This window comes from Toxotes jaculatrix, chromosome 13 (assembly GCF_017976425.1).
Source record: "Toxotes jaculatrix isolate fToxJac2 chromosome 13, fToxJac2.pri, whole genome shotgun sequence".
Classification (NCBI taxonomy): Eukaryota; Metazoa; Chordata; class Actinopteri; family Toxotidae; genus Toxotes; species Toxotes jaculatrix.
The window spans coordinates 16652255-16679106 of record NC_054406.1 but is presented as its reverse complement, the minus strand read 5'-3'; the positions used below and the strand labels follow the sequence as shown (position 1 = coordinate 16679106).

Here is a 26852-nt window from a genome sequence, read left to right as displayed (position 1 = left end):
CCTGCTAAACATCAGTATGCTGACATTAATATTTATTGACATGTAACATGATGATCTGGACATTTATTTCAAAGCACTTTTGTGTCTAATCACAGCCGCACAGAGCCACTCACATGGCTGTTAGACGTGTATTTATCAGTGGAGATGTTAAATGAATTATAATATTTTTGTTGCTACAGAAGGTTTGCCACAGTACCTATAAAAAACATTAAGTTAGAAACAGTGAGTGCCTGTATTTTTTTGCCCCAAAATACAATCAAAGGTAAAGGTTTTCAGTGTCAGCATGAAATTTTAGCCATCAGCTAAAAATATCAAGGCTGGAAAATCGGCTGAAGCCCAGCTGTGTGTGTGTGTGTGTGTGTGTGTGTGTGTCTGTGTGGGGGGCGCACTAAAGCAGTCACAGAAAGGACATTTCAGGGATGCGAGAGACTCACCAGGGGGTTCCTGAAGAATTCATATTTGGCATAGTTCTTCCTGAAGAGGAATTTACTTTCGCTGCTCATGGAGGCCTGAACCTGAACCACCAGCTCGTGGTCCTCCAGACACCTCTCTGTAGGAGGACACACAGACAGACTGTTAGTCACCTCAGCTGTGCTATCTTTGAACTGTCCTCATGGATGGAGTGTGAGGGAAACAGCTTTAAGGCTCATTATTTGTAATTAAAAAAAATAATGTTTGTGTATTTCAATGTTAAAAACAAGTTCACTGTTTGTTGTTTTTTTAGAGATTAATTTTAGGGACTCTCTTCCATTTTTAACATTGAAAGCATATTCTGAAATGTCCTTGTCACCAAAGGACCTTGTTTACTGCAAACTGCTTTGAACATTTTCCACTGGAAGAAGGAAACACAACAACTTTCTGACATGCTGAAACAAAAAAAATCCCAATGAGAATCAGTATAAACAGATTGTGCATGTTCTTTTTTTTAATCTCTATATTTTGAGTGGAAATTGGTATAATTGGAAAGAACTTTGTCTTTCACACCTTTTGACAAGCAAAAATAGAGTCATAATAGCAGTGCATGGTTTATCTACAGCATGTTGTATGATTTTTAAAATTAAGCACAAACACATGCATTACTGAGAGTAGAACTAATTAGTGTTAAGATATATGATTATTATGGTTATTTTCTTTATTAAAATTATTAACTTGAGGTCACAGTTTACCCACTAGATCGCTGGTAATACTATCGTATACAATGACACAGCAAGAAAAATCGCCTGTTACTAAGAGACAAGCAAGGGAGTAAGAGGTTAAATGGGGAGGGAGGGGGGGCTGTGAAAAGAAGAAGCACTGTGATTCGGGGGGGAGGGGGGAGGTGAAGGTGGAGAGGAGAAGTGGTATGAGATGGGGGGAGGAGGAGGTGGTGGGGGGCATTGCAGGAAGATGATGTCATGTATTTAGGCTGATTGCTGAGAGCGGCGAAGCCATAAGCAAAGAACAAGCCACAGACAAACACACAACCACACATTAAGAGCTCACACAGACCTAACCTGCTCACTGTGCACCACAGAGACCCAATTACTTTCTATGTGTGTGTGTGTGAGTGTGCGTGTGTGTCTTTCTTGAAATTGAGGGCATATGATCTCAGAGTGAGGCCGATTAGAAATTGATTATGACAGGATGTTCCAGTTCTGCTTTGACACATACACACACACGCACACACACACACACACACACACGAAATGATAGCAAGCAGGATTTAGCACTAATTCTCCCTTCCAGGTTAATTCACATAGTCTTGCTTTATTAAGGCAAAACACACCCATACAGACACACACTCGTGCCTACATTTTGGTGAAACCGTAGACATGGTTTTAGCTGAAAAAGTATTCTCTCTGCATTTTAGGGGTGGAAATGTCTGGGCTGTGTATGTGTGTGTGTGTATGCTGGCTGAAAGCAGGGGAATTTCCTGTGCAGGGTTAAGGGAAGATTGATTGGCTAGGAAGGCTAGGGGCTCGTCCAACGGAGACCCACGATTGGTTCTTTGCAGCTCTGGTATGACGCTTTAGTCCAGACCTCCCCCCCTCCTCCCTCTGTCTCTCTCCCTCCCTCTCTGCCTCTCTTTCTCCCTTCCTTCATCTCTCTTGCCTTCTTTTTCCCTCCCTCCCTCTCCTCACCTCACATTCCATCTCTCCAGTGCACTTTTTTCCAGAAACACAGATCAAGCAGCAAAACACAAAGTGATCCTTTGACTCTAAAAATACAACTCGGGTGTAGGAAAGCCTCGCTGAGGACAAAGACAGACCCAGAGAAAAAAAATAGAGCTTCAATAGGAGACATGGCAACAGTAAAGAAGCAAAGCACGAGTCTTGTGTTATTCTTTTTTTTTAACTCCCTTTTCCCCCCTGAGTGAATTATTAGGGAGGCAACAGGCATGTGAGCAAAACATGGAAAATACTTAATCCTATGACCACCACACCTCCCTCCCTGAGCTGTATAGAAGACATACCAAGCACTCGTGCCATGCTCAAGTGAACATACACACAGAGGGTACACACAAGAGACTATCCCCACTCATGCAGAGACCCACAAAAGGGGCACAGACACAGACACACACACACACATACAAGACTAAAACACACCTGCAGAAAAGAGACAAGATATTCCTAAAAAACCAGGACAGGGTAACATACTGGGACGCTGTGGAAGGTAAACTCACCAACTCATTTTACCCATCATTTCATCTGTAGAATGGCTTTAAAACACTATCTCAAGGTTGACTTAAATCTTTGTGGTATATTTTCATGTTATTTATCACAGTTAAAGTTACACAAAATCACAGTTACATAAAAATCATGCTTGCTACACAAAGGCACAGCCTTTTAAGGAAAAAAAATGTAGTAAAATGAGTAAAAATGAAAGCTCTTTTTGGAAAATATAACTGATAATGTGATAGATCGGGTCTCAGTGGAAGTTATAATGCTCTCTACCCATCTTTTCATAAACTCCTACATCGCTACATATACACTTTGTATGAGCAGAGACACACAAACTAGACTACAGTGCACCAAACCCACACCTGAATGCACGTACACACACCAATACACACATCCTTACCAAGGCCGAGGATGGGGTGGTGCTCCACAAGCGTCCAAGCATTGTCGTCCAGACAGTGGCTCTTGTAGACCAGGAGCTGGCAGACGTCTCTGGCCGTCATGTCTGCTGGGATCTCCACCACTTTACCGGCCCCATCTTCACTCCACACCTTCACTATCTGAAAACGCACATGAGAATAATGATGGGAATATGAACATAAGCAGCAGAGACGGTGTTTTTACTAGCTGACCAAAAAAAAAGCCTTATATCAGTGGAAAGGCACGATACGTTCTGAGCCGCTTTCAGGAATTTGAATCGTCAGAGAAAACGAAGAATGGAGCTGATCTGTGGTTACATTTACCTCCATAACCACGTGCTTTGAAAAGTCCACCCTTAAAAAGTCCCGTTAAACATTATTCTGTCACTACAACGAGAAGAAGAGAAGTGCTTAATAAAAGGAAGGATGACGTCCAGGAAAGGTCGGCTGGCCCCTGCGCTCTCAGCTCAACCCTTTTGTCCACAGCTCAACCAAACTTACTCGCACGCACATCCACGAATACGCATGTAAACCTGCTCGCGCACAACCCACAATGACACGTTTTCTTGTGACATGCAAGAATATCCCCGGTCGGAAAAGTAGAAAAACCACACATTCACACTTGGAGAGTGAAATAACACGGAGGATTTACACATGTTGCATTTTGTCCCTAAAAATGTCACCACTGGGAGCAGAAAGCGGGTACAGTTCAAAGCCAGAGTAACTTCCATTGTTGCGCCATTTTGAACCATTTCAGCCAAGTGCCCAAAGCAACATTTAAATCGGGCGTAATTTTGCCTTCCCCGACAGCGTTGCTGCACAGATAACCACAGACCAGCTGCTTCACACCACTGTATGAGCAGATTCACACACACAACGTGGTGAGCTCACTCTCACATGCAGCGTAAAACACAAACACACACGCATAAGAGAAAATGAAGAACGGAAAGTGTCTGTGAAACCGCAAAGAAGATTCAGATTGTATTGCATACATAGAGAGAAAGTGTATCTGCATATATGTTCGTGTGTGTATTCTCACACACCCATGTACTTAACATCTTCTGTCCACAGCAGGGATTCTGCTGCCCTGCACTTCACACAAAACCACCGGGGAACAACTGTTGAAAATTACATGAAACAAGACACAAAGCTGGTGATGGGCGAGAGCCTGGAAGGGTGGGCATGGAAAATTAAATCGAACAATGGCACCGAGAAGTGGAAACACACAAAACACCCCAAAAAAAAAAAAAACGACAACAACGATGGTTTAGAAATGACACAAAATGCCACAAGCACCAGCACGGCGACGCAAAGAGAGAGACTCCGAATGCAACCAGAAACAACGTCACAGCGCTCTCTGCCCCTGCAAAGCCAGAAGACTCCCTCTCCTCTTCCCACACGCCCCCATAAAAAAAGTAAATTCATGACGCATGAGCTTTGTTTGAGAAAAGTTTTAGAAACATCGAGGGGGGAAAATGTAAAGGTCCTCATTGCTACAAACTGGTAACCACATACATACACACACAAACACACACACAGCCACAGCCACACACACACATGCACACACACAGACCTAACGACAGACATAGAGAAAAGAAAAACGAACACACACACACACACACACACGTCTCTTACCTCCACAGCCTGAAAGAGGCAACAGTCTGGAGAGCAGGATGGCATTTTCACACTGAGACGCTCTCCAGTGACACAGAGAGACAGAGAGGGAGAGAGGGGAGGAGGGGAGTGGAGGGAGGGAAGGAAGTCAGGAAGGGAGAGAGAGAGAGAGGGAGGGACAGATTGGCAAGGAGAATGCAAGAGAGGTAAGAGGGAAGAGGGGGGAGGAGGGAGGAAGTGACAGAGGAAGGACGAGAGTGAAAGAGAGACAAGGCGAAAGAGAGACAGCCTGCCCCTTCTTCTTCTCGTGCTGGGCAGCATAAAGGCTGAGCTGCGAGGAGTGGTATGAGCTGCCGCTCCTCTCCTCCCTCCTCCTCCTCCCCCTCCTCCTCCTCCCCCTCACATTGGATTAACCCAGTGTGGGATTTTTAAACGGTGAGCTGCTACCTGTCACGTCCTCTACACTCTTATCTACAGGGCTGTGTCCAAATCCCCTCATCCCCAAATAAAAAAAGTCACTGTCAGCTCCTTTTACTGATGGCGCCACATCAAAAGTAACAGTCTCTCTCCCTCGAACACGCCCACAACTCCCCACATACACATGCACATGGACAGAAAGAACACGCTGAAACTACTAAGCCAAACACTGAACACACACACACACATCCCTTATTCTTATGCATCCACTGACATTTTCTTTGAGCTGCTTGACGGTTTCAATTTCTACCCCCTCCCTCCGTCCTTCTTATCCTCCTCCTCTTCCTCTTCCTCCTCCTCCTCTCCTCCTCCTCCTCAGCTGTATGTGAAATACTATGCGAGAGTGTTAGGACCAGAGCAACATGTGTAACACACACTGATGGCTTCAAGGTTTGTGAAGAAGGCAGTTGAAAGTCAAAAGAAAAAGAAAAAAAGAAAAGAAAAAAGAAAATGGTGGGGTGATTTGATCTGAAGCTGCATGGATCACGTGTCGGGCGTTTGGGCTTTGCTGGGGGGGGGGGGGGGGGGGGGGGTCGTGGGAGGGGGATGGGGAGGGAGGGGTAGGGGGAGCTGGTTGCTCAGCAAATCTGCTCTACCTCAAGAGAGGTAGGCAGAGAGAGAGAGAGAGAGAGAGAGAGAGAGAGAGAGAGAGAGAGAGAGAGGAAGATAAAGAAAAAGCAGGGGGGGGGGGGGGGGAATAGAGAAAGAGAAAAGAGGGAGAGCTATGGAGGAATGTCAGTAATGCAATACTGAGTCATAATCAGGCTCATGTGTAGAGCGCAGGCCAACCCAGCTGGCCCCTAATACAATGTGCATGAGAACTATGAGCCACACACACACACACACACACACACACACACACACACACACACACACACACATTAGGAATGCACACACATTCTCAAAAGAGGAAGACAAAATGTAAACTATGACAACCGGCTCCAGCAGTTTTTTGACTTTACTGCTCAACTTTTTCCTCCAGTCTCACGCGGCAGTTTGGCAGCCATCTGGGGAGCAGTAAAACACCGGCTGTTACTGAGTGTATGTACACGTGTGTGTGTGTGTGTGTGTGTGAGCATGAGGATAATGCATGTTCACGTATGTGATAAGCACATGTGAAAGAAAGGGTGGGGGGTGGGTGTAGGAAAAGATAACGAGCTTGCATTGTGCATCATATGGAGTCAGAAGGCCAATTATTATATAATGGGTTTCACCCTAAAAGTATAAAAGTATATTTTTAGTTACGTATCCCTTTACAAAGTTTTATCTTTGTATAATGAAATTAACCCCCCCCCCCCCCCCCCACACACACACACACACACGTAAAAGGCTTGGAGCCGCAGCATATTGGATTGAAGGGTCATGGATAGACACCTGCATTCATATAAACAAAGACACACACAAATACACACACATACACGAGAACAGTTTGTTTGGGGGTCAGAGGTCAAACACAATAATCTATGTCAGGGTCAGGCTCACTTGACCAAGAGGTTTATAGGGCCCTAAACCTATCGGGCTATACACAAACACACAATAAATGCACACACCCGTAGGTACGAAAGCGAACATATACACACACACAGACATCAGTGATCTGGTTGTTTTAAGCCAGAGCAGATCTCTTCCACAGTAACACGACCCACACACTGCAAAAGCAATCTTGATTCATTCAGACTGGAGGAGGGAGAGTAGTTCTGGACACTATCTTTTTTTTAATGTGTAAATTCACCTGATAACTTCTGCGATGCTTCTATTACTTCTTGGCCATTGTGGCAAATGGAAATTGGTAGCTTACAAAACAATTGTGTATGGGTACTGAGCTTATGTGTTGACTTTGCTTTCATGTAGATTCAGGAGAAAATCAAACAAGGAACAAAACTGAGCAAACACAAATGTAAAGAAATTGATCATGTGTTTTTTAATGCTCTTTCTTTACAGATGATGTGCTAATACAGCTCTGTTTTAATCTCTACTAACCCCTGAGCAACATATCTGACACTTCATCTACTAAATGCTCCCCTATATTCACCAGCTAGCCGTTTACTTTGTCTGTCTGTTTTGTGCTGGGAATTTGGCAGACAGTGTCTTTATCAGAGCTTTTTATTTTTATTTTCCTGAAAACTGCTGACTACTGCGGCTGCAAACGATGCTAATAAGAGCAGTGAGACTGAACCAAGACAATGCTGTGGGTCGTAAATCCGAAGCAATGAGCTGAAACATGCTTAAACACTCTGTAAATCTAAGCGGTAATGCAGGGTGATAATTCTCTGTTGCCATTTTTTTTTCATTGTTAATCTAAAAATACTGATTAGTGCAGCTTTAATGTTAGCGACCACAAAACAAATTAATTAAAATTTTGTTACTGTTGTTTTTTCCCCCCTAATTATATAATATGGGATTGTATTAAATGTCAGTTCTTCTGTTGGTGGTACAACTTTTTACTTAACACAATGTGTTTGCTGGCTAAAGACATTAGATTGACAGCCAATTCTTACATTATCCTGCAGTTAATATAATACAAGCTGCTACAATTCTCCAAATGATAGCTGGCTGTCCGGCAGAGGCTGCCAGAGGAGACTAACACACCCATATCTAATGTCAGCATTTGAATGCTGGTTGCTGGTGACTTCCCACCCTGGTCTATTACAGCATCAGTCGTCTTTCATGTCTGTGAGTGGTCGGGTTTCAAGCCAGACAGAGCTGATTAGCTCTGCAGACAGGCCAAACTCAATTTCACCTCTCTGGTGCGCCACCACAAAGCCTCACTGAGTGGCTCACTGAGTGGCTCACCTCCCCACCTTCCCACGACCCAACACTGACAAGGTACTGTCTCACACATAAATGTGTACACAGTAAGACGAAATTCCTCTGACTGACTTACTGTCAGTTCTAGGAACCTCTTCACAGATCCCCCATAGGTTTTACTAAACAAAGTCAAGTGGGCGTTGGTGAAATCGATCCAATAAAACAGAACATACATCAAATTTTGACCTGCCAAATATCAAAAAAACTTGAGTGGATTTAGCAAAGTTTACACAGTGATTTGTTTTACCGTGCAAAGATCGAATCCAAACGTCATCTCTCATCTAATTTGTCTGAGCAGGAAACACAAAGCTCTCCATCCCCAGTTCCACCGCAAAATGAATGCCTGCAGCACAGTTTGATCGTTTACAGGAATATCAGAAACAAAGACTGACCGTAAACTCCCTCTTAAATTAAAATTTAATCTGGTGGAACAAGTGTTGCAATTAGATACTGACAATCACAATTTCTGGCTCCCAAACAGGGAGAAAATGACCTCAAACAAGATCTGTTCATCTGGATATTGTTCCCGAACAGCTGAGTGCTGAGTTCAGCACTTATCATTATCTGGTTGCATTTTTAATGGTTTCTATGGAAAAACTAAATCTAGCATCAAGCTCTGGTTTGACAGCGGCATGTCTTTGACATTCATGCATGTATGTGTGTGTGTGTGTGTGTGTCAAACAAGCCTATGTTTACTGAGATATTACAAAGATGCGTCATGACATTGCTATGGCATGTAAAACATTTACTGCGTGGCCAAAACTCAAAAGTCCTGTAAATCTCCAGAGCAAACACATACATACACTCCTAAGACTTGTTCATCTAACTTTGTTGAATTCTTCCCAGGTAAGCGATTAAATTTCCATTTACAGTGTACACATCATCTTCCATTTACATCTGCAAAAGGAAGTACAGCAACCTCGTGTCTATCTAACAATGAAGCATACATGTCCATGTCATTATAAGCTTACTATGTTAACACTGCCATCTCTACACCCACACAGACACATACACACACGTACATGCACCTGATCTGATTGCAGTGGGTCGGTCAGCAGACCATTGCGTGCAGAAGTACATCAGCTGACCACAGACAAAGGGGGAGGTGGGAGTCCTAAACCGAGAGTGTGTGACTCAGAGCTTCAGTCTTAAATTAGCTTTTATGACACTGCTGCAGTGTATATATAGTCGTCATGTCGTATTTTGCTGTAGGGAGGAATCATAAAAAACAAATATTTAAATGTCAGCTGAGATGTACTGCCAGCATTTTTAATTTACTATTGATTTTTTTTTAGAATTGAGGGAAACCACCGAAAACTATACATAACTAGCATTATCCAACCACTAAGATCAATGCAAAACAGCCAGAAGAAAATTACAAAACTTCACCCTCTGATCACCATTAACATCCATACCAAATTTTATCACTTTCCATGGGGCATGGAAGGCATGACCGAAATCTTAAGGATTCATTCCCTGGGAACAATGAATGTCAGTAGAAAATTTCAGGGCAGTTCATGCAGTAGTTGTCTGTAGTTGCAGTAGTTGTATTTCAAAGTGGTAAACCAACTGACCCACAATGCCCCTGGCACGGCTAAAGAAGAAAAACACCCAGATGATCAGACTGTAGACAGAAGTATGATTCCCCTGTGTCCATAATGCTTTAACTCTTGTAAAATTTCGCAAGCTCCAAATATTTCAATAATCAGACCATGCACTGAATAACAAACCATTAGAAACAGACTTTTTCACATCCTTTTTTTTTTCACTGGAACCCTCTTTTCTCTTGCCTCCTTCCACAGGGAGGTCAGAGGTCAAGGTCAGCTACAGAGCAGCAAACCCAGGGCTGGAAGGAGTTCAGTGTCTTGCTCAAATCTACTTTAGCTGGATGGATACTTGCCAACACAAGGGGCTTGAACCCAAGTTTTTTGGTTGAGAGATGGTCTCTTCAACCACTGGGGCTCTCTGCTGTCCCTGATGTTCGTAATGCTGCGTCTCTGGCCACAAATAAAAGCAGGAGTTGCGTTACAGCCGCAGTCATGATGCCAAAGCAAACCCATTTGCCCAGTGATGACAGACCAAATCCTTGTGAAAGCTGGGGTAACATGACTGAACTGTATGGTGTAAGACTGCCACAATTTGCGTGGGAAACAGCCTCTATCAGAGTTCAGCATTACCTACAATGAGACTACTGAATTAGCTTTGGCCTTAGCACCTACCAGAGACCTTTTAAACAATTAAATGAGACGTATATTCCCCTAAATTTGTCATGTCATGTTATCTATTTATAGTAGCCTGGTCTTAATACCCTGAGGGCAGCTACATTTACGTTATCAAAGGCAACACAGGCCATAAACCTGTCATGTCACACACAGTTTTACTGGCCCATAATGTAAGCTGTGTAGCCCTTTGAGAAAGACTGAAGCTTAGTAAAGAATGTTCAGATTCCAACTCTACAGCTGGAGGGAGAGAGATCCTATGATAAAACCATGCCAATGCAAATACAATGCAACTATGTCTGTAGACCAACGCACGGCATATCTGAGAGTCTCGTCTGCATTGTTGTGTAAGCCATCCTCAATGCTCCTCAGACTGCATAACTAAACCAATCTGCACACATCTATGAATACACATACTCAAACATCTTCACAACCTTCACTAGCCTTTCTGTTTGCTTATACACGACATTACACAACATCACATGCCAGCTGAAGCACCGACGTCTGGCGCTAAAGGCCACGTTGTGGCCAGTCTGCCGCTGGTCTCGCACAACTTAAGTGATTTGATCAGTGAAGGTTTCATTCAATCAGCCGAAGACGAGCCATGGCTCATTTTTATCATTAAAGCAGATTATGACTGTTCCGCACGCATCCACTGAAGGAGCCCAGTTAGCACTGAGGCTGGTTTAGTTAGATGTTAAACAGTTAGAATATTTCTGAGTCTCTGTAGTCATGCTAGCAGCTCTATGAGACTGTCCTTAGGTAAACCAAAGTAAATTTTGACCTGACGATAACTAGATGGTAAGGTAAGGTATGACCTAAGCTATTATGGCTATAATGTCTGTCCCAATAGCTGTCAATTTCACTCAAAACCACAAATGTCAATCTAATGGTGGTGCTAACGTGAACATCAGGGGATCATCACTCCATGAAGATACATCGTTTGCAAACCATGAATGTCTGTACAAATTTCATGGCTGTCCCTCTAACACTTGTTGAGCCTAATGTCACTCCATTTAGCATTTTAAGCACTGATGAATCCATGTCACATTAATCAATGAGTGTAAATTAATCAAATTCTAGCAGAGATGTTTCTTTATATTGGTGGTTTTTGTTTCCCATGACACACACATTTATCAGCCTCTGCTTCTTCAGCCAGAGGGTTTTTCTCTTTTGCTGTCGATGATAAACATGATGGAATGTTGGAAGTGATTTTTCCATGTGCCTTTTACTCCTTCCAGCATGGGTTTATCACTGTTCGTGCTGGAAGAATACTACCAGCTTCCTGTTTTTGTGCCATTAAGCAGTCTTGAAGAATTTCCTGCCTACTCCAACCTGGTGACATGCCATGAAAAATGCAGTAAAGAAGAAGCAAAAAAGCTGCCAGGCCCCTGAGCCATAATCTGTTTGAAAAATTAAAGCAGTAATGAGTCATTGATGTCAGACGCAAAGCATATGCAAAGCAGCTTTAAGAAAACTGCAAACAAAAACCACAAACTGTAGTTTAACCTGTCAAAATACAGTAATAGCCATATGTATTTCTTCATTAGAACAAGTACTGACTGACTATTTGCCTCTTTAGATACACAAGGCTGTTGTTAAATGAACAAAACTGAGGTCAAAATGAAGCTGCTGAGGGAAAAAGAAATGAGGCAACATCTAGTCAGCTCTCACACACTCAAACACTCACAAAGGTCCTTTGTACAAACTGCAAACTTGGTTTCTGACTCCAGACCTTGTGAGATGATGTCAACGAAATGCAAAAATAATACTTTGCCTTATCACGTGTATGTGTGCGTGTGAACTGAATAATGCCACCTGTGAGCGTGTCGTCTGTGTGTGCATCGATGTGGGTATGTGTGAGTGTGTGTGGATGTGGAGAGAGCAAGAGAGCGAGTGAGCATCTAAAATAACTTTTATTGTTCGGGGTGAGCATCCTGAAAACATCTTTGAGAGGGATGGAACATTCCTGGGACAGGAGGCTCTACTGGGGAAGGAAGGGCAAGGCTATGACAAACACACACACACACACACACACACGCACAGTGACGGTAAGAGCCAGGGTTGAAGCGTGTGAACCGGAAATGGGCGCCTGTCTTGCCAGAGTCGGCAGACAGATTCAAAAGGTTCAGAAAGATCCGACCTTCAGACGTTCCCAGCCGTATTCCCAGCTCCGATACGGAAGTCTGCACTCTGTCTGCGGCATCCTGGAGACATTGCTCACCTCCTTTCACAGCAAAACATGTCTGTCACTGTGTGTGTGTGTACATGTGATTGATAATGATGCTTCCACAATAACAGACACACACATACAGTCAGATAACCCAGGGTGAGCTGTTGTGTAATGGAAGGAAAAGCCAAAGTCAACACATGCTGCCCTGACCGGGACATAACAAGCCAGTCAGCTGGTTTCAAAACACACACACACACACCCACTCCCTTGTTTGTGATGGTGGTCAAGTAAAGGACAATAAATACAATGGGGGGTCCTAAATTCATCTTGACTATAATGGTACAGACCAGCAACAACAAATTTTGACCACCATTTTTTTTCTTCTCCTCAGTCAGGAACCGTCCAACACCAGAGCACACATGCCTCCTCAAGTCAGCTGTTTAATTTCAGTGTGTGTGTGTGTGTGTGTGTGTGTGTGTGTGTGTGTGTGTGTGTGTGTGTGTGTGTGTGTGTGGGTGAGAGTGCAGGTGAGGTGGTGCAGGTATACGTACGTGGTTGTCAGAGGTCTGTATGGGGCTGAGAACAGGGGAGCCTGCTGGGCTGCAGAGCTCAGGGAAAGGGTTAGGGATGGCTGGCAAGGAGGCTGGGCGCAGCTGCTGCTCTTCCTGCAGGCACCTGCAGAGGGAGACACACACACTTAGGACACTGTACTGCCTGAGCAGTGAAAGACTGATCTTAGTATGAACTCATGGTCACAGGAATAGTATGTAAGATATAGCAAAAAAGTGCCACATTAAAGGATGAAACAGAATCTTGTAAAGTTTGTACTGACTTACAGTTAACACTTTGTTGTAACAGCCTCCTGCAACTATATAAATAAATGTAATTTATTCACAGATTGGCAGAGGAAACTAAAGGCTAAAATGGTTCTGTGGTCATAGATCTATATCTCCATCTTATACTGTATGTCAAAAACTTATAAAATAAAACCTCAAGTGCAGAAGAATGAAGAGGGATGAAGGCCTACAGCAGAGGTGTCCAAACTGTTCCACAAAGGGCCGTGTGGCTGCAGGTTTTTGTTCCAACCAAGCAGCAGCACACCAGACTTGACTCATTTAATCAACTGATCTCAGTCTTCAGACAGTTGATTGGTCAAACTGTGTGCTCTTCATTGGTTGGAACAAAAAACCTGCAGCCACACTGCCTTTTGTGGAACGGTTTGGACACCCCTGGCCTAGAGAAACAGCTCAAAGACAGCTGGAAGCAGATTGCTTGTCTGAGGCATACAAACTAACAAAAGAGAGTAAAAGAAAAACAGAAGTGTTCCTCCTCAGGCAATGCTGTGTTGTCTGAGGCGTTGATTTTTTTGCAGATAAAAAACAGGAGCATTTGAGCGCCCATAACAGTATCAACAAGCAGAAAAGCTGGCTCGTGAAGGAGGGAGCATTGCTGCTCTGTGTGCACAAATGTGCGAGCATGGGGCTGTGGCAAACAGAGAGAGGCCACGATGCACCTAGTGGCACCTGAGTGGCATCAAGCACGTTCAGCTTTTTTGTTTTTCATTCATTTTATGTAATTAATTTTGCCAAGGAGGTTATGATTTGAAATAAAAAGGCCCAAAAATACACTCTAATTTTACTAATCCTCTGAGTTCTTATTGTAAGAGGTGTGGTGTAAATATTAAAATATTCCAGTAGCCTGCTGGTGAAGATGCATGCCTCATAACCGCGGTTTGAATCTGCTTCCATCTGCCTTTATCTTAAACATGAAACAGTGAGATCCAACACAGAGGGAGGGTTATGTGTGTCTACCTGACGGCCTGGATGTGCATGGGCTGAGAGTGCCGCAGCCTCTCCCTGGAAGGAGAGGAAGGGGGCAGGGGCGGGGTGTGGCGACGGTGGGCCTGGCTGTGTCCGGGGTAGGCAGCGTGCACATGGTGGTGATGATTGTGCGGAGTGTGCATGTGGCCATTGTTCAAGAGAAGCGCCGTGTCTGCCTGTGTCGAGTACACACTCTCCATGGAGGAGTTCATCTCATTCACCAGCTGCTCCAGGTCCACATCGTCGTCTGTGGGAGCAGGTGGAGGGTGGGGATGGGAGAGGTGGAGAAAGGTGGAAGGAGTGAGTGACAGTGAAAGGACAGCAAATATCCACTAGGTGTCGCCTCAGTAGGTAACAGTATGAGATTAGTTCCAAAACATCTCTACATCCAGATGATAGTCATTAGAAATCAGCTGTCACAGACTGAAGGGTAACACTCAGAATGATAACACAATGACAAGTGACTAGTTAAAGGTAAAAGAAAACATCCAAGGTTATGGATATTGACATGGGTATTGATATGATCTATGGACATTTCTACATTCCATGTGCCTTTTCTGTATTGTATTTTTATTTCTGTATTTAATGGCAAGTGGAATAAATACAGTGAAAGCCGCTTTGTCAGAAAGAAATCCTATTGTGTGTGGAAAAATTAGCTTTATGGTCCATAAAGTGGGACCAGGCACCAGGCTTCACTTTGCCTTACTGTGAACACGCCGCTCAGAATTTTGGCCTCTTATCCGATTCGTACTGTACATACTGTGACTTTGCTCCAGCCTTCTTCTCACCAGCACCTTTAATTAGTTGTAATTTCACATGGTGAACGGTCAAAATATTGCCAAAAGCACATTGTGATCCTGAACCGTCGAGCACGAGAGCAGAGAGAGAGAGAGCGACATAAAGAGAAAGAACACACAGTCTTGTTTTGAAGTTCCTCTCCTCCTCATGTTGGATTTCACTTTGGCTTGGATTTCTTCCAGTGACTGTGTAGTACACTAACTCACTGGCTTGCCATTGGTCAGATTATGTAAAACCTGTCATTCAGGGGGCTGAGATGTCTATCAAACACTGGAGGTTGGAACCAACAGTCACCCACAGACCAAAAAGACCAACCAAACCAAACCAGGGTGACAGGGGCTCAAGAGCCGCTCTTGCAGGACAGTCAGTATAAGGCAGTCGTCAGTCAGTGCTCGTCCTTTGACCTGTTATTAATTATCTGATGTGAGTCTAGGACTTGGAAGTATGAGCTACCCTAAGTGCTTTCATGACCCGCTGTTCATTTGCTCCTTTTTTTTCCCTCCCATAAGGAATCAGACTTTATCTCAGCACTTTATACTGAAAAAATCAATTGCCCACAAGCAGAGTTAAACTTGCACTAATTATTTACCATTTCCCAGCCTTACAGCAATTATTTTCAAAATCTAAACTTCTTAAAAGTGAATGTGCATGAATGTGAGAAATGCGTACTAGTGGGATAGAAATATCTCTAATAAAGCCATTTTTATGTGCAAAGCAAGTGCACGACTTAGTGGCACTGTTAAGTGTCCTCACAAGTGTAGTGTGTCTCCACGTGTTTCTGTATGTATGTGTATATGTGTGTGTCCAAAGCCCTTTGGTCCTATGCGTCCCACCCCTACACCACACACAGAATTCCTGACATTCCTGCAGGAAGAAATTACAGCACTCGGGGAACATTCACCAGCCTGTTCATGGCACATGGTGACCAAATGATCAGGACAAAGTAGGGCACCAAAATACACACACACACACACACACACACACATACCAAGGGGAGCCAAGGACACCATGTATGCTATGCGGTGCTGATGAGCATGTCCATGTAATTATACAGAAGAATTAAAATAAATAGCTCTGCATTGTACTGCATGCGCTCACACACACACACACGCACACACACACACACACCACACACACACAGTGAACATACACACTGAGGCCTCCAAGCTGAAAAGAAGCCACAGTACAAAAAACAGCGGGAGCTGGCCCGCCTGATCTCAGATCACAAAGAGGTATACATCACACACATACACACACATGTACACACAGAAAGGACAGTCTGGGACACAAGGACATGTGATGCAGGGCTTCATGAGTGGGATATAGGTTGGGGTACATGGAAGGGGGTGGGTGGGTTGGACACAGCTGGAAAAGAACAAGAGAGCACATAAGGACAACCAGAGATGGTTATTATGTAAAACTGCAATATACTGGAGGTCGTTTTCACAGCAGACATTTTGACTTAAGCAGAAAAAGCACATGCTCTGTTCTATTCAAGTGTCTCAGTAAGTGATGACAGTGTGATAGGGAGTGAGCCAGCATGCATGATACCAGGAACCTGAACCTCACAAAACCTTTAGCAGTGCAATAGGAACTTTGTGTTAGTTACCTCTGCAGCATGCTTTATGGCTTTATGCTAAGCTAAGCGGCGGCTGGCCGCTGGTTTGAACAATGCTTAGCCATGCAGCATCAGATTGTAAAGATGTAAATAAAGGAGGTTGCTGCAACTCGTAACTATCAAAGAAAAGTAAACATACTTAAAAACAATACTTCATCACCCTAATTACTGGAAGTTTGAAGGTTTTCTCTCCTGGAGCTCTTCTCTTTTGCAGCACCACTTTGTGATTTAGGCTGATAAGCTGACTGGAGTTTTCCTCTCCCTCCTCCCATCGCTGGCTTGGCCCACGCCACACTGCTGGCTTCAGTCGGGGAAATCAGAGGACATATAGCATGAAAGCGTCTTCTCCTCCCTCTCCTGACTACTGACTGTGACTTTGAATGCATAAGAACTGCTGCAGCAGTCTGGCTCACATCTAACAACAAAACCTACCATGCAACCATGGCCAATTCATTCCTGTAAGATCCCAGAATACACTGAATGAGTGCTCTCTGTCCCTGGCCACGACAACCTGCAATCATCGATCTCTGACGGCAGCCATAGAGGTCAGACAACAGAGCTGGACGTTCAGGTTTTCAAGGGTAAAGTGCAACCACGTTTTTTTTACAGGCAATAAAAAAAAAATACTCCATCAAGCATAAAAATGCACTTTTGGTGCATTTTGAAGTATTCAAAGCTATGTTGTACAGTTTTTGTTGTTGTTTCTGTATTTGCACTGTATTTGTGTTGTCAGTGCATCCACGTTTTGCATTGTGGGAGGCACATTTTTTTCTTATGGACAATAAAGTGAAAGTGAAACTACTGAGGTCTTGGATTTCAGTCTCTAAACCTCAGTTGTAAATGTGGGTGGATAAAGTGAATAAGTAATATTTTTCTCTCGTAACAATCATTACTGTGACTGCCTCTAGCTATAAACTAATAACCAGCACAGGTCTGTAATTATAGTGAGCAGCTCAGTGACTTAACTCTAATGAAGTGAAGGACGGCAACGCTGGGGGTGAGAACACAAATCAAATAAGAGGCTTCATAATAACAATTATGAATCTGGTACCGTACATTTGCTGGCTTGTATGCAGGCAACAAGATGGTACGTAACAAGACACGTCATCATCTCATCAAGAAGACAGGCCTAGCATAAATGAAGGGCAGGTAACCTGACCCTGGCACGGTCTAAATATACAACACATCCATCAGTGTGGTTGATGTGATCTTTCTCTGTAGTGCAAAGTCAGGATGATGAAACAGGAGCTTGGTGACTTTGACTCTTGCTTTTTGCCTGAAGTCATCAATCACGTTTGTTTGTTTTTTTTGTTTGTTTTTTTTGCTTCAAGACATACCATCAGGAAAACCTTCTGCTGGTTGGCAGGTTGATAGGTGGCTGCACTAAATACTTAACATTTCACCCTGAAAACAAGAAATCTTAAAGTGTTCTCTTTATATAACTAATAACGCAACTCCTAAAATCTTCCCCTTGTTGTTTCCTTGCTTGTTTACCTGACATTGCATGATGAGTTATGTTAAGAACAGAGCTAAATATTTGGACAACTGAACACAAACCTGCAGTACATTGACTTCTGTAACAAAAGACATTTTAAAAGCTGTGTGTCCATGACATTATGGTAATACCCTCAGTTAACCTTATGCTGTTAGTATCATCAATTTGTGGTTTAATTCAGAGCAGTCAGAGTTATTTATGATTAAGGATTGTAATTTACTTTTCCTTTTCCCCTCAACCTGACTCATCAACTTCTACTTCAGTTAGTGCTTTTCCATTTCCCACAGTTACGTTCACAACTACCACAAAGTGGATATGAAATTGCTGCAATCACTTTATTTTTATGAGTAGGTGAAGAAAGTCGAATCAGTGCAAGAGTTTTTCCACTTGAGAAAAAGCAAGTCACAGCATTGCATTCTGATACACTGAAGCCACTGTCTGTGGAAAAAGTCTTTCCATGATTTCCTCTCGTTATGATTGTTTGCTCATTAAAAAGCTCCTTCCTTCTTGATTTTGATGGACTGTCCAGTCAAATCTGATAGTTACTGCTGAGGCTTTACATCAACCAAAACATCTTTTTTAAACAGCAGCAGCAGTTGAAATACCTGAATTTGATGCTTCATCATCTAAGCTTCAGTAGTTAACCAGACAAAACTGTACATTACCAAACAAACTGGGCCTAGAAATACTAGAAACTGGAATTCAAATCCACACACCATGCCTGTACCTGAACTTGCATACCTTCTACTATCTCACTGCCCCACAGACCTATGGCCTACTTACTATAAACTCCCCTCTCCCCAGCACTGGGTGACCTACAGGCCTATATAAACACCACATCCACCTCACCCCATTCATGTGAAGCCATATTTACAATACTCTCACACGAGCATGACCACCGCACATCACTACAGCAGACAGTCCACTAAACGACCAACCCAAAGAAGAAGGGGAAAAAAAAAAGGTTGAGGAGGGAGAATTTACAGCTTCTCCTCTCCTCAGGTTGGCCACTTTCCAAAAGGATTCCCAAGATTTTCCACGATGGCTGAAGGGATTTCTGGGAATGCATTGGAAGCAGGCTAATGCATGTGTGTGTGTGTGTGTGTGTATAGGGAGGAGGGGTAGGGGTGCAGAAAAATGCTGAGCAGTGCTAAAAAAGGGGGGAAAAACACTTTAGCACTTGTCTATATCCTCTCCATCTGGAGAGCAGAGCCTGCAGTGATGGAGGGAGATGATGTCCTAGATGGAGATGGAGATAGAGAGGGGAGGGGTTTCTAAGAAGACAGGAAGAGCATTTAGTTGGCCAGCAAATAGATTTTGGCTGCAGAGTGATCCCATAAAGAAACGGATGAAAAGGGGAAAAGTATGAAATATAGAGGGGCTTGTTGTCATCCTTTTTTTTTATATGACATTAAGAGTAGAGAAAGAGATTAATGGTGATATTTCCCTATTTTCATATTTAGGAGAGTAGAGGAGAGTTACCATGGTGATGTGGCAAATTTTGATTGGCCGAACGCTGAAAGCCTGGAACAATCAGCTCCTCAGGCCGGCGAGAGGAAGTGCGGTCCATGCTCTCCTGTCAGAAAAAAAAAAGACTATGTGGTTAAAACATGCAGTGGGTTTAAAATTTCAGATATTCTAGTGAAGGATAAGATAATGGTGTTATTTCCACAGAGTTCACAGGGTCAGACGAAGGGTGGGTTCACACTTCCACTCTCGAGGAACATCAGGCTTCAAGTTCAGAGACCCGTGACCCTTTGACCTTATGGCACTGTGACCCTCTGGCCTTTCCCTTTAGCCCTTTTTCTCTCCCTCTCTCTCTCTCTTTCTGTGATACACACTTTCACACATACTGGTTTAAAACTCTGATGTAAAAGTCATTCTTTTGTGCTTTAAAAAAAACAACAAAAACATATCAATCATTTTTAGAGCAAAAACATACCAGCTCCAGCACACTTATACAATCTCACACGTCTGGAGATACATGCACAGGCTGCCAAGTTCCTCACACATTGTCTAATTTGAAGCAGCCTAGAGGCAAGAAAGCTGCAGAGGAGAAAGGGAGGGAAAAAAGCCAAACAAATTTTCAATCTTCCCTTTTCCAGGAAAAAGAAGAACGCGGAAGCATTGCTTCCAGGAACTTCTCGTGGCCAGAGGTCCTGTTGTGCATGTATGCACATACACACACACACTCGCAGCTCCCCTAGGTGCTTCGAAAACATCCATAAATGCCCAGAGTAAGATTTATAGCTCTGAGAAGCAGCAGCCAAAAGCTTTCTAAGGAAGGCAACTTGGCTGCACGGCCTGCGGGCTGACAGAGAAAGTCTGCAGACTTCAGCTAGGACCGACTGAGATACAAAACTGACCAGCTAAACTCCCTCTCACATATAGTACACCATTTTCATCACGTGACTGATTTGCAAGGCAACATGCAAACAGCAGAGAGCATTACTCTAAGTTCACAGAAAGAGTGGACTACTACTGGGTGTTTCCCAGTGTTTCCAGTCTTTGTGCTAAGCTAACCCAGTTGCTGACTGGAAGTTATTTTGACAGATATGCCATAAAGATACAGCAAGCTGACAAACTCACTTAGACTCAGACTACAGAAGGTTTAAAATCCTAACCAAATTTGAAATTAAGCTGCATCATGCATATCAGGAGAAACTTAACAGATGTTCTTCTTTCTAAGCTTTTAACGTGCACACAGTACAAGACTTGAAAATGACGGTGCATCACACACTACATGATATTATTAAGGTTACTGTGCCAGAGGGAGCAATCAGGGAGCGACGCACCACCTCACATGATCTCATGGGGAAGCAGATGTAAACAAAATGGAGACTGTGGTGCAACAACTTGCTGTAGGATTAGTAATACTTAGCAGTGAGAAAAAATAAAAGCAGAAGGCCAAACGAGCCTGACTGGGGAGACATGGTCACACAGGTTGTCTATTCAGTGAGAACTGGAGGTCCGATTTTAACTGTCAGTTATAATATCTTTTAACAGTAGCATGCTAGCTAGCGTTAGCCTCAAGGGCTGGAACGTTTACCGTTGCTTAGCAACACCATCAGCTGCTCCAACCTGACGCTAGCCTGTAACACTAACGTTTAGCTAGCTATTTCAGACGCAAACCTGTCCACTGTTGCAATGTAGAATTGTGCTGGTATAATGAAAATAAACCATTGGAAATATTGTCAAAGTACTGACGTAATCATAATCGTAATCATGCAGATTTTAATTCCTAAATATCAAACATAACAGTGTAATTGTGAACAGTGTTTGGAGTTGGAGGCAAGACAGTGTCCTAGTTCAAGTTACAGTAGCAGCAGTGTTAATATATAGCTACAAGTAAACCCAGGGACAAACCCCTCCCCTCTGCAGCACGTGTGCAGTAAAAGAGTCAGCTTTACATTCCCCATAAAAACCTCATTGTGAACTCCCCATAATGCACTTTCTCTGACCCTGTAGTCTGAAGAGATAGTGTACTGACGCTACCTCAGCGGTCAACTAGGAGGTTAAGTGACTACAAAGCCAAATGTGAAAGTCATGACTCCTTTTCTTAAAAGTAGGTATTGTTTTCTCAGTTAAAGTATTTTCCAGATGTGTACAGTTTTGCGCAATGTTCCAGAAGTTATCAACAGCCTTCTTGATATTACTAGTCTTAAGGGTATAAGTGGCACAGTATCAAGAGAGGCTTTCTTCTGGCTGGTGAGTGAGTCAGTCCTCCATTCTTGGGTTTTACATCTCACAAAAGCATCATTCAAACAATCTTGTTTATATAATCTTTATATAAATTTAATATAAATATTATATAATCTTTATATAATCTTTTGAGGAATTTCTTTGACATCTTCAATTTTCTGTTCTCATAAAGTTCATCACAATCACAAAAACTTTTTAGTTTTATTGATTGAAATATTTAAACAAAGGGTGGGAACTGTCGGCATGCAGGAGTACGACCAGTAGTCACAAACTGTTCACAAGTTTGTACGCTGATATCCACCTAATTCACCTATGTCAGTCACTGTAAATTTAATGTCTACAAAGTCAGAAAGATAGAAAGAAGAAGAAGACATGGTCAATGTATCTCCATGAGATAGCGAATTGATAAAAATCGAATTGTTGTTGTATATAAGGTTCTGTGAGCCCTCAAAGAAGAAAAAATCAGAACTGGCCTCATAGCAGCTCTTATCAAAACCTCAAATATCGAATTAACCTAACATTTTCAGAAGTTTCTTCAGCCGATCTAAATAGGATAAGAGTATCTAAACTCTGCTAATGTGGTATGAACCAAAGTGTTGGACAAATTGGTGTTTTGACCTGATGCAATCTCACTCTCTGTTGGGGTTGACAAATTGGTGTTTTGACCTTTATACACTTTGGTATAAACCAAAGTGTTTGTCCAACACCAAATTGGTGTTTTGACCTGATGATCACCAAGTTATTACAATTCATTATAAGAGACCCATGAATGTCTGTACAAAATGGCATTGTAATCCATTCAATAGCTGATATTTCAGTGCAGACCAAAGTGCCAGAATGACCCATACTGGTCTTCTTGGGAGACTGATCGGGTGATTTGTATCTTTGGCAAAATGTAGATCCACAGCCTTATTAAACATACTTTTAGGATGGAATATTTTTAGTGGATTAACTACAGTCTGTGCAAAAGCCATCTCAGAGGGTGCTGGCTTTGAACAATGTTTTCTTCTGGAGGACTGCTCGCTTTGATTGCCAGTCCTGTTTTAGTGTCATGGTGATTTCCAGAATGTATCTGCCCTAAAGCGTGAAAAATTGAAAAGTGACGTCTTGCCATTTTTTTTTCAATTTTAATGAGTTACTGCTCACCCTGGATTTTGGAGTCTTACAGTTATATTTGTTTCAGGCCAATGTCACCATTCTTGGAGTCAGCAGAAGTTGTAGAGAAGTCTGTAGAAATCTTAGGCCTGGTGTTTCAATTAGCTTGACATATTTGGGTTGCTCTTGTCCATGGATAGACGTCCTATAACTACTCTTGACACCACTTTCATCCTGAGCAAGCGTCTCCCCTTCCACCCTATAGCCCACAGCATTAACATCTAGGCATTTCAACATACTTTCTCTCAGAGCATCAAAGGCTACGCTTCCTCGAAAGCACAAGCACAAGCCCATTGCCATGGCGACTGCTGCATAGGGCTGCTGACCTCTGATCTCTAAGGACAGAAAGAAAGAACTGTAGTTTATGTTCACAGACAGAAAAGACATGTTCAAGACTGCTGGCACAAATACTGACATTCAGGGGACAGGCTCTGTTAAGCACTTCATTCTTTCCGCTCCTCTGACCGGTTAAGGTCGTAACTCCGCTGAGCTTGGAGTCTGTGGACTGTGGTTTCTTGGTGCTCTGCAGTGCATGTGCATGCACATTTACTAACACACACTCATACATATGGAGATGGAGGGGAAAAGAGAGAAGGAAAGCGAGAGTTGCTGGCTGCCTCCTCCGAGACATCTCTGGCACAGATCCAAAGATAGACAGACGCACCGCACACACGCACGCACACACGCACGCACGCACACACACACATACACACACACACACACACACTTTGGAGACAGGCCTGGAATGGTGCCCAGATTCCCAAACATGTCCTGCGTTATGTATAGCGTTATGTAAGTATGCAGAAAAGAGGGCTCATTTGCTCCTTATCTATATACACTAAACCTACAGTTGCTACCTACAGAGAGACTCCATGGGGTATATGTGTGTGTGTGTGTGTGTGTGTGCCATGCTGTGTCATGTCAACTGGCGAGCTTTACATAACAAACACACACACGCACAGCAATGTTGTAACCCACTTCTCTCCCTCTAACCATCAAAGTCTGTTTTTTCTCTGCTAGATGCAGGGTGGAGGAATGTTGTTTTCTATGGGGATTCAATTCACTATTCACTGCAGTCTTACTGGTGCAAAACCCTTTCCTGGAAGCTAACGTGAACCAATCCAACTTAATGTCAGCTCAACAGGGGCTCAGCGGTCCCACGGTTTGGGTTAGCAGGGAGCTACATTTTTGTACCTCCACTAAGAGGAATAAAGCAGCTGAGGCTACGTCACCTCTATCGTCTCATCCGTCCCAGTAACACATCATACCATCAATCCCATGCTTTCAGGCCTGTCACACAACAAAGCCCACAGCTTGTTATTGTTGTTTGTTTAGCGCTCTATTTATAGACCTCCACGATGCTCTTTAGCCAAATTCTTTAGGTTACTGGAGGGTTGGAGAGGAGAAAATCTGAGCTGAGAAACAAAGGGCTCATTCTGCAAGAGTTGGACAGTGGAAGTGGGTCTGTTGTGCTGCAGAGACGCCATATTTCACCTAACTAGGCTGGGAGTCATTCACTGTGAAGCTCACAAAGCCACTGTACACATGTTGACAGAGAGAGAGAGAGAGAGAGAGAGAGAGAGAGAGAGAGGGGTTTGATTAACTATATTTGTGAGGACTTTCTTCAAATTACAGTCTTTCCCTGAACCATAGGCCAAGCCTAAACCTCTTCTTAACTGTTGCACTAATCAATACATTTATAGCAACAATGATTTAATATGTGCAATCTGAATGGTGACGCTCATAGTAACAAAAAAAAAACACAGAGAATTCCTACCAACTCTGCCGTTCCCCCTAGCTCTATAAAGTGCTTTAACCTCTTTTAGCTCATTGTTTTGGTCTTCCAGTCCATAGATTCACTGTTTGGCTCATACAGGTCTTGTCAGTGTTTTGTCAAGTCACAGCAGGGAACCGTTTTCAGAAAAAAGGCTCCAATTACATTAAGCCCATTGTTTGCAAAAAGTCCAGCATTAAAACACTAGATAAAGTTAGCAACTACCTTGTGAACACAGAGACGCATTTAACAGCTACAGAACCACATATGTTTCTTTCAAGTTTGAGGGGGCCAAAACAGAGCTCTAACAACATTATAAGGTGATAATATGTCAATGTTGTGTTTTCAACAACCTGGATCTCATTTAGTAGGTGTGGGGAAATGGCATCATTGCTAGAGGGGAGCTCAATATAGCAAGTACACAAGCAGTTAACTATCAGCTAATTAGTAGTAAATTTTGTTCCATAGCTGAATTCACAGCTGTATAAGTAATAACAATTTGTTTATTGACAATATGAATATGTTTTATCCATCTGACTTGTCAAACAAAGGTACAGAGCTAAATGAACAAAAAACATCTATAAACCCTGCATAAACTTTTCTGTTTCATGAAAACTAAACTGTAGTGTAACATTGCTTTGACAGGGCCTTGATTAATATGCTACTATCCACCATCTCACATACAGACGAGACACAAAATATTTACCTGGTAGTTTGGGTGACGTAAGAAGTAGTCAGGGCATCCCGCTAAGGCCATGGTGTTCCTTCAGTGTTCCCTCTGTAGGGAATGGCATCCACTGGTCTCACCAGCACCCTGCACATGAAGGAAGGACACAGGACAGAAAACCGATTTAAAGAAAATCACTGAACTGACAAAGAGCAGAGAAGAAAACACAAATTCAAAAAAAAGTATTAAAGGAAGTCACAAAAATGCAGAGAATTCGCAAAATAGACTTAACATCCCAGGTGAGTATGGTTATCTGTGCTAAACACAACTTTGTAAAACAGGTGTCCATTTGGTATGCCTGAGGAAAAAAAAGACAAAAACCCTAAACCCAGCACTTTTGTAAAGAGAAAACAAAGCCTGCATGTGTGAATGAATGTGCGTGCATGGATGAACGTGTGCGCACCAAATCCAATGTAAACACAGCCATTGTGTACAACACACACACAAGTCAGTTCCCAAACAAAGCCTGGGGCTTAAGACTAAATAAGAAACCCTCTCCAAGCTAGCACCACATGACCACTCTCCACCTGCAGACTGATGGGGAAGGCAAAGGGGGGAGAGAGGAGACAGGAGAGAGAGGGAGGGGGAGACCCTTTCTGAAGGAACTGGAAATAGGAGTCGGCTATTTCCACTGCATTGTGGAGCATTATCTGCTGTGAGTAAGTAGGGAGAAGTTGCGCATATGTGGCTGCAATTATGTTCAGGACTGAGTTATATGTTGCTTGGAGCATAAAACTACTGGGTGGATATGGAAATCAATTTATTTTCCAGCATTACTAAATAAAGGGACATTTTTTGATGCAAGTTGCCTTCTAGGGTGTTAAAAGAAACAGTTCTCCAACTTGCAGCTACATGCCAAAACTCACTGCAACCACTTAAATATGAAGATAAATGGGTTCCTTGGCCCTGCATAATGTCATTTTTGGAGTTAGGTTTTTAACTTACTTTTAATTCTGTCTTGGCTTGAAAATCCTCTCCTCGCCTGTTGGTGAAAATCCCAGATGACCATCAAAATCTAATCGACCGGTCCCTTTAAGAACTCCTATCTGTCCACCCAATTTCATGGAAAGCTGTAAAAACATTTTAGAGATGTCCAGCTCATAAACTGGACTTTTCTCTCAGTCGAGGAAAAATAAGAAGGAATGAAATAAAGAAAGAAATGATTTGTTAAGATGGATATTTCTGCAGCCCACATAAAAAAGTTCAGGGAACGAGTACAACTGATACTGCGTCTAACAAAGGTTCGGCAAACTGAATCTACACACACACACACTGAACTCTGCATCTCTCTCACTAAATAGCTCCTCTCACTCTTTGACTCTGCTGGTTTCTCTTCACTTTCTCTTCCAGCGTGTCTCCATTGTACAGGTCATTATATAACAGATATCAGATGGTT

At 42.9% G+C, this 26852-nt stretch overlaps 1 protein-coding gene across 6 annotated transcripts in view; it reads right to left on the bottom strand.

Annotated features, from left to right (window-relative positions):
- The window catches only part of LOC121191675 (growth factor receptor-bound protein 10-like), a 37233-nt gene that overhangs the window by 8706 nt on the left and 1675 nt on the right, over positions 1 to 26852 (bottom strand). Inside the window, exons 2-8 of one of the 6 annotated variants that reach the window (XM_041052982.1) lie at positions 26402 to 26526; positions 25436 to 25543; positions 19581 to 19674; positions 14179 to 14434; positions 12919 to 13042; positions 3061 to 3217; positions 435 to 550 (exon numbers count right to left, since the gene is read on the bottom strand). In XM_041052982.1, the coding sequence (XP_040908916.1) occupies positions 435 to 550; positions 3061 to 3217; positions 12919 to 13042; positions 14179 to 14434; positions 19581 to 19674; positions 25436 to 25486 (798 nt within the window). In that variant the 5' untranslated portion in view covers positions 25487 to 25543; positions 26402 to 26526. Of the gene's footprint in view, positions 1 to 434; positions 551 to 3060; positions 3218 to 4711; positions 4821 to 12918; positions 13043 to 14178; positions 14435 to 19580; positions 19675 to 25435; positions 25544 to 26401; positions 26527 to 26852 lie in introns of those variants that run through there. The other 5 variants (XM_041052981.1, XM_041052983.1, XM_041052980.1 and 2 more) reach the window with 5 other exon arrangements.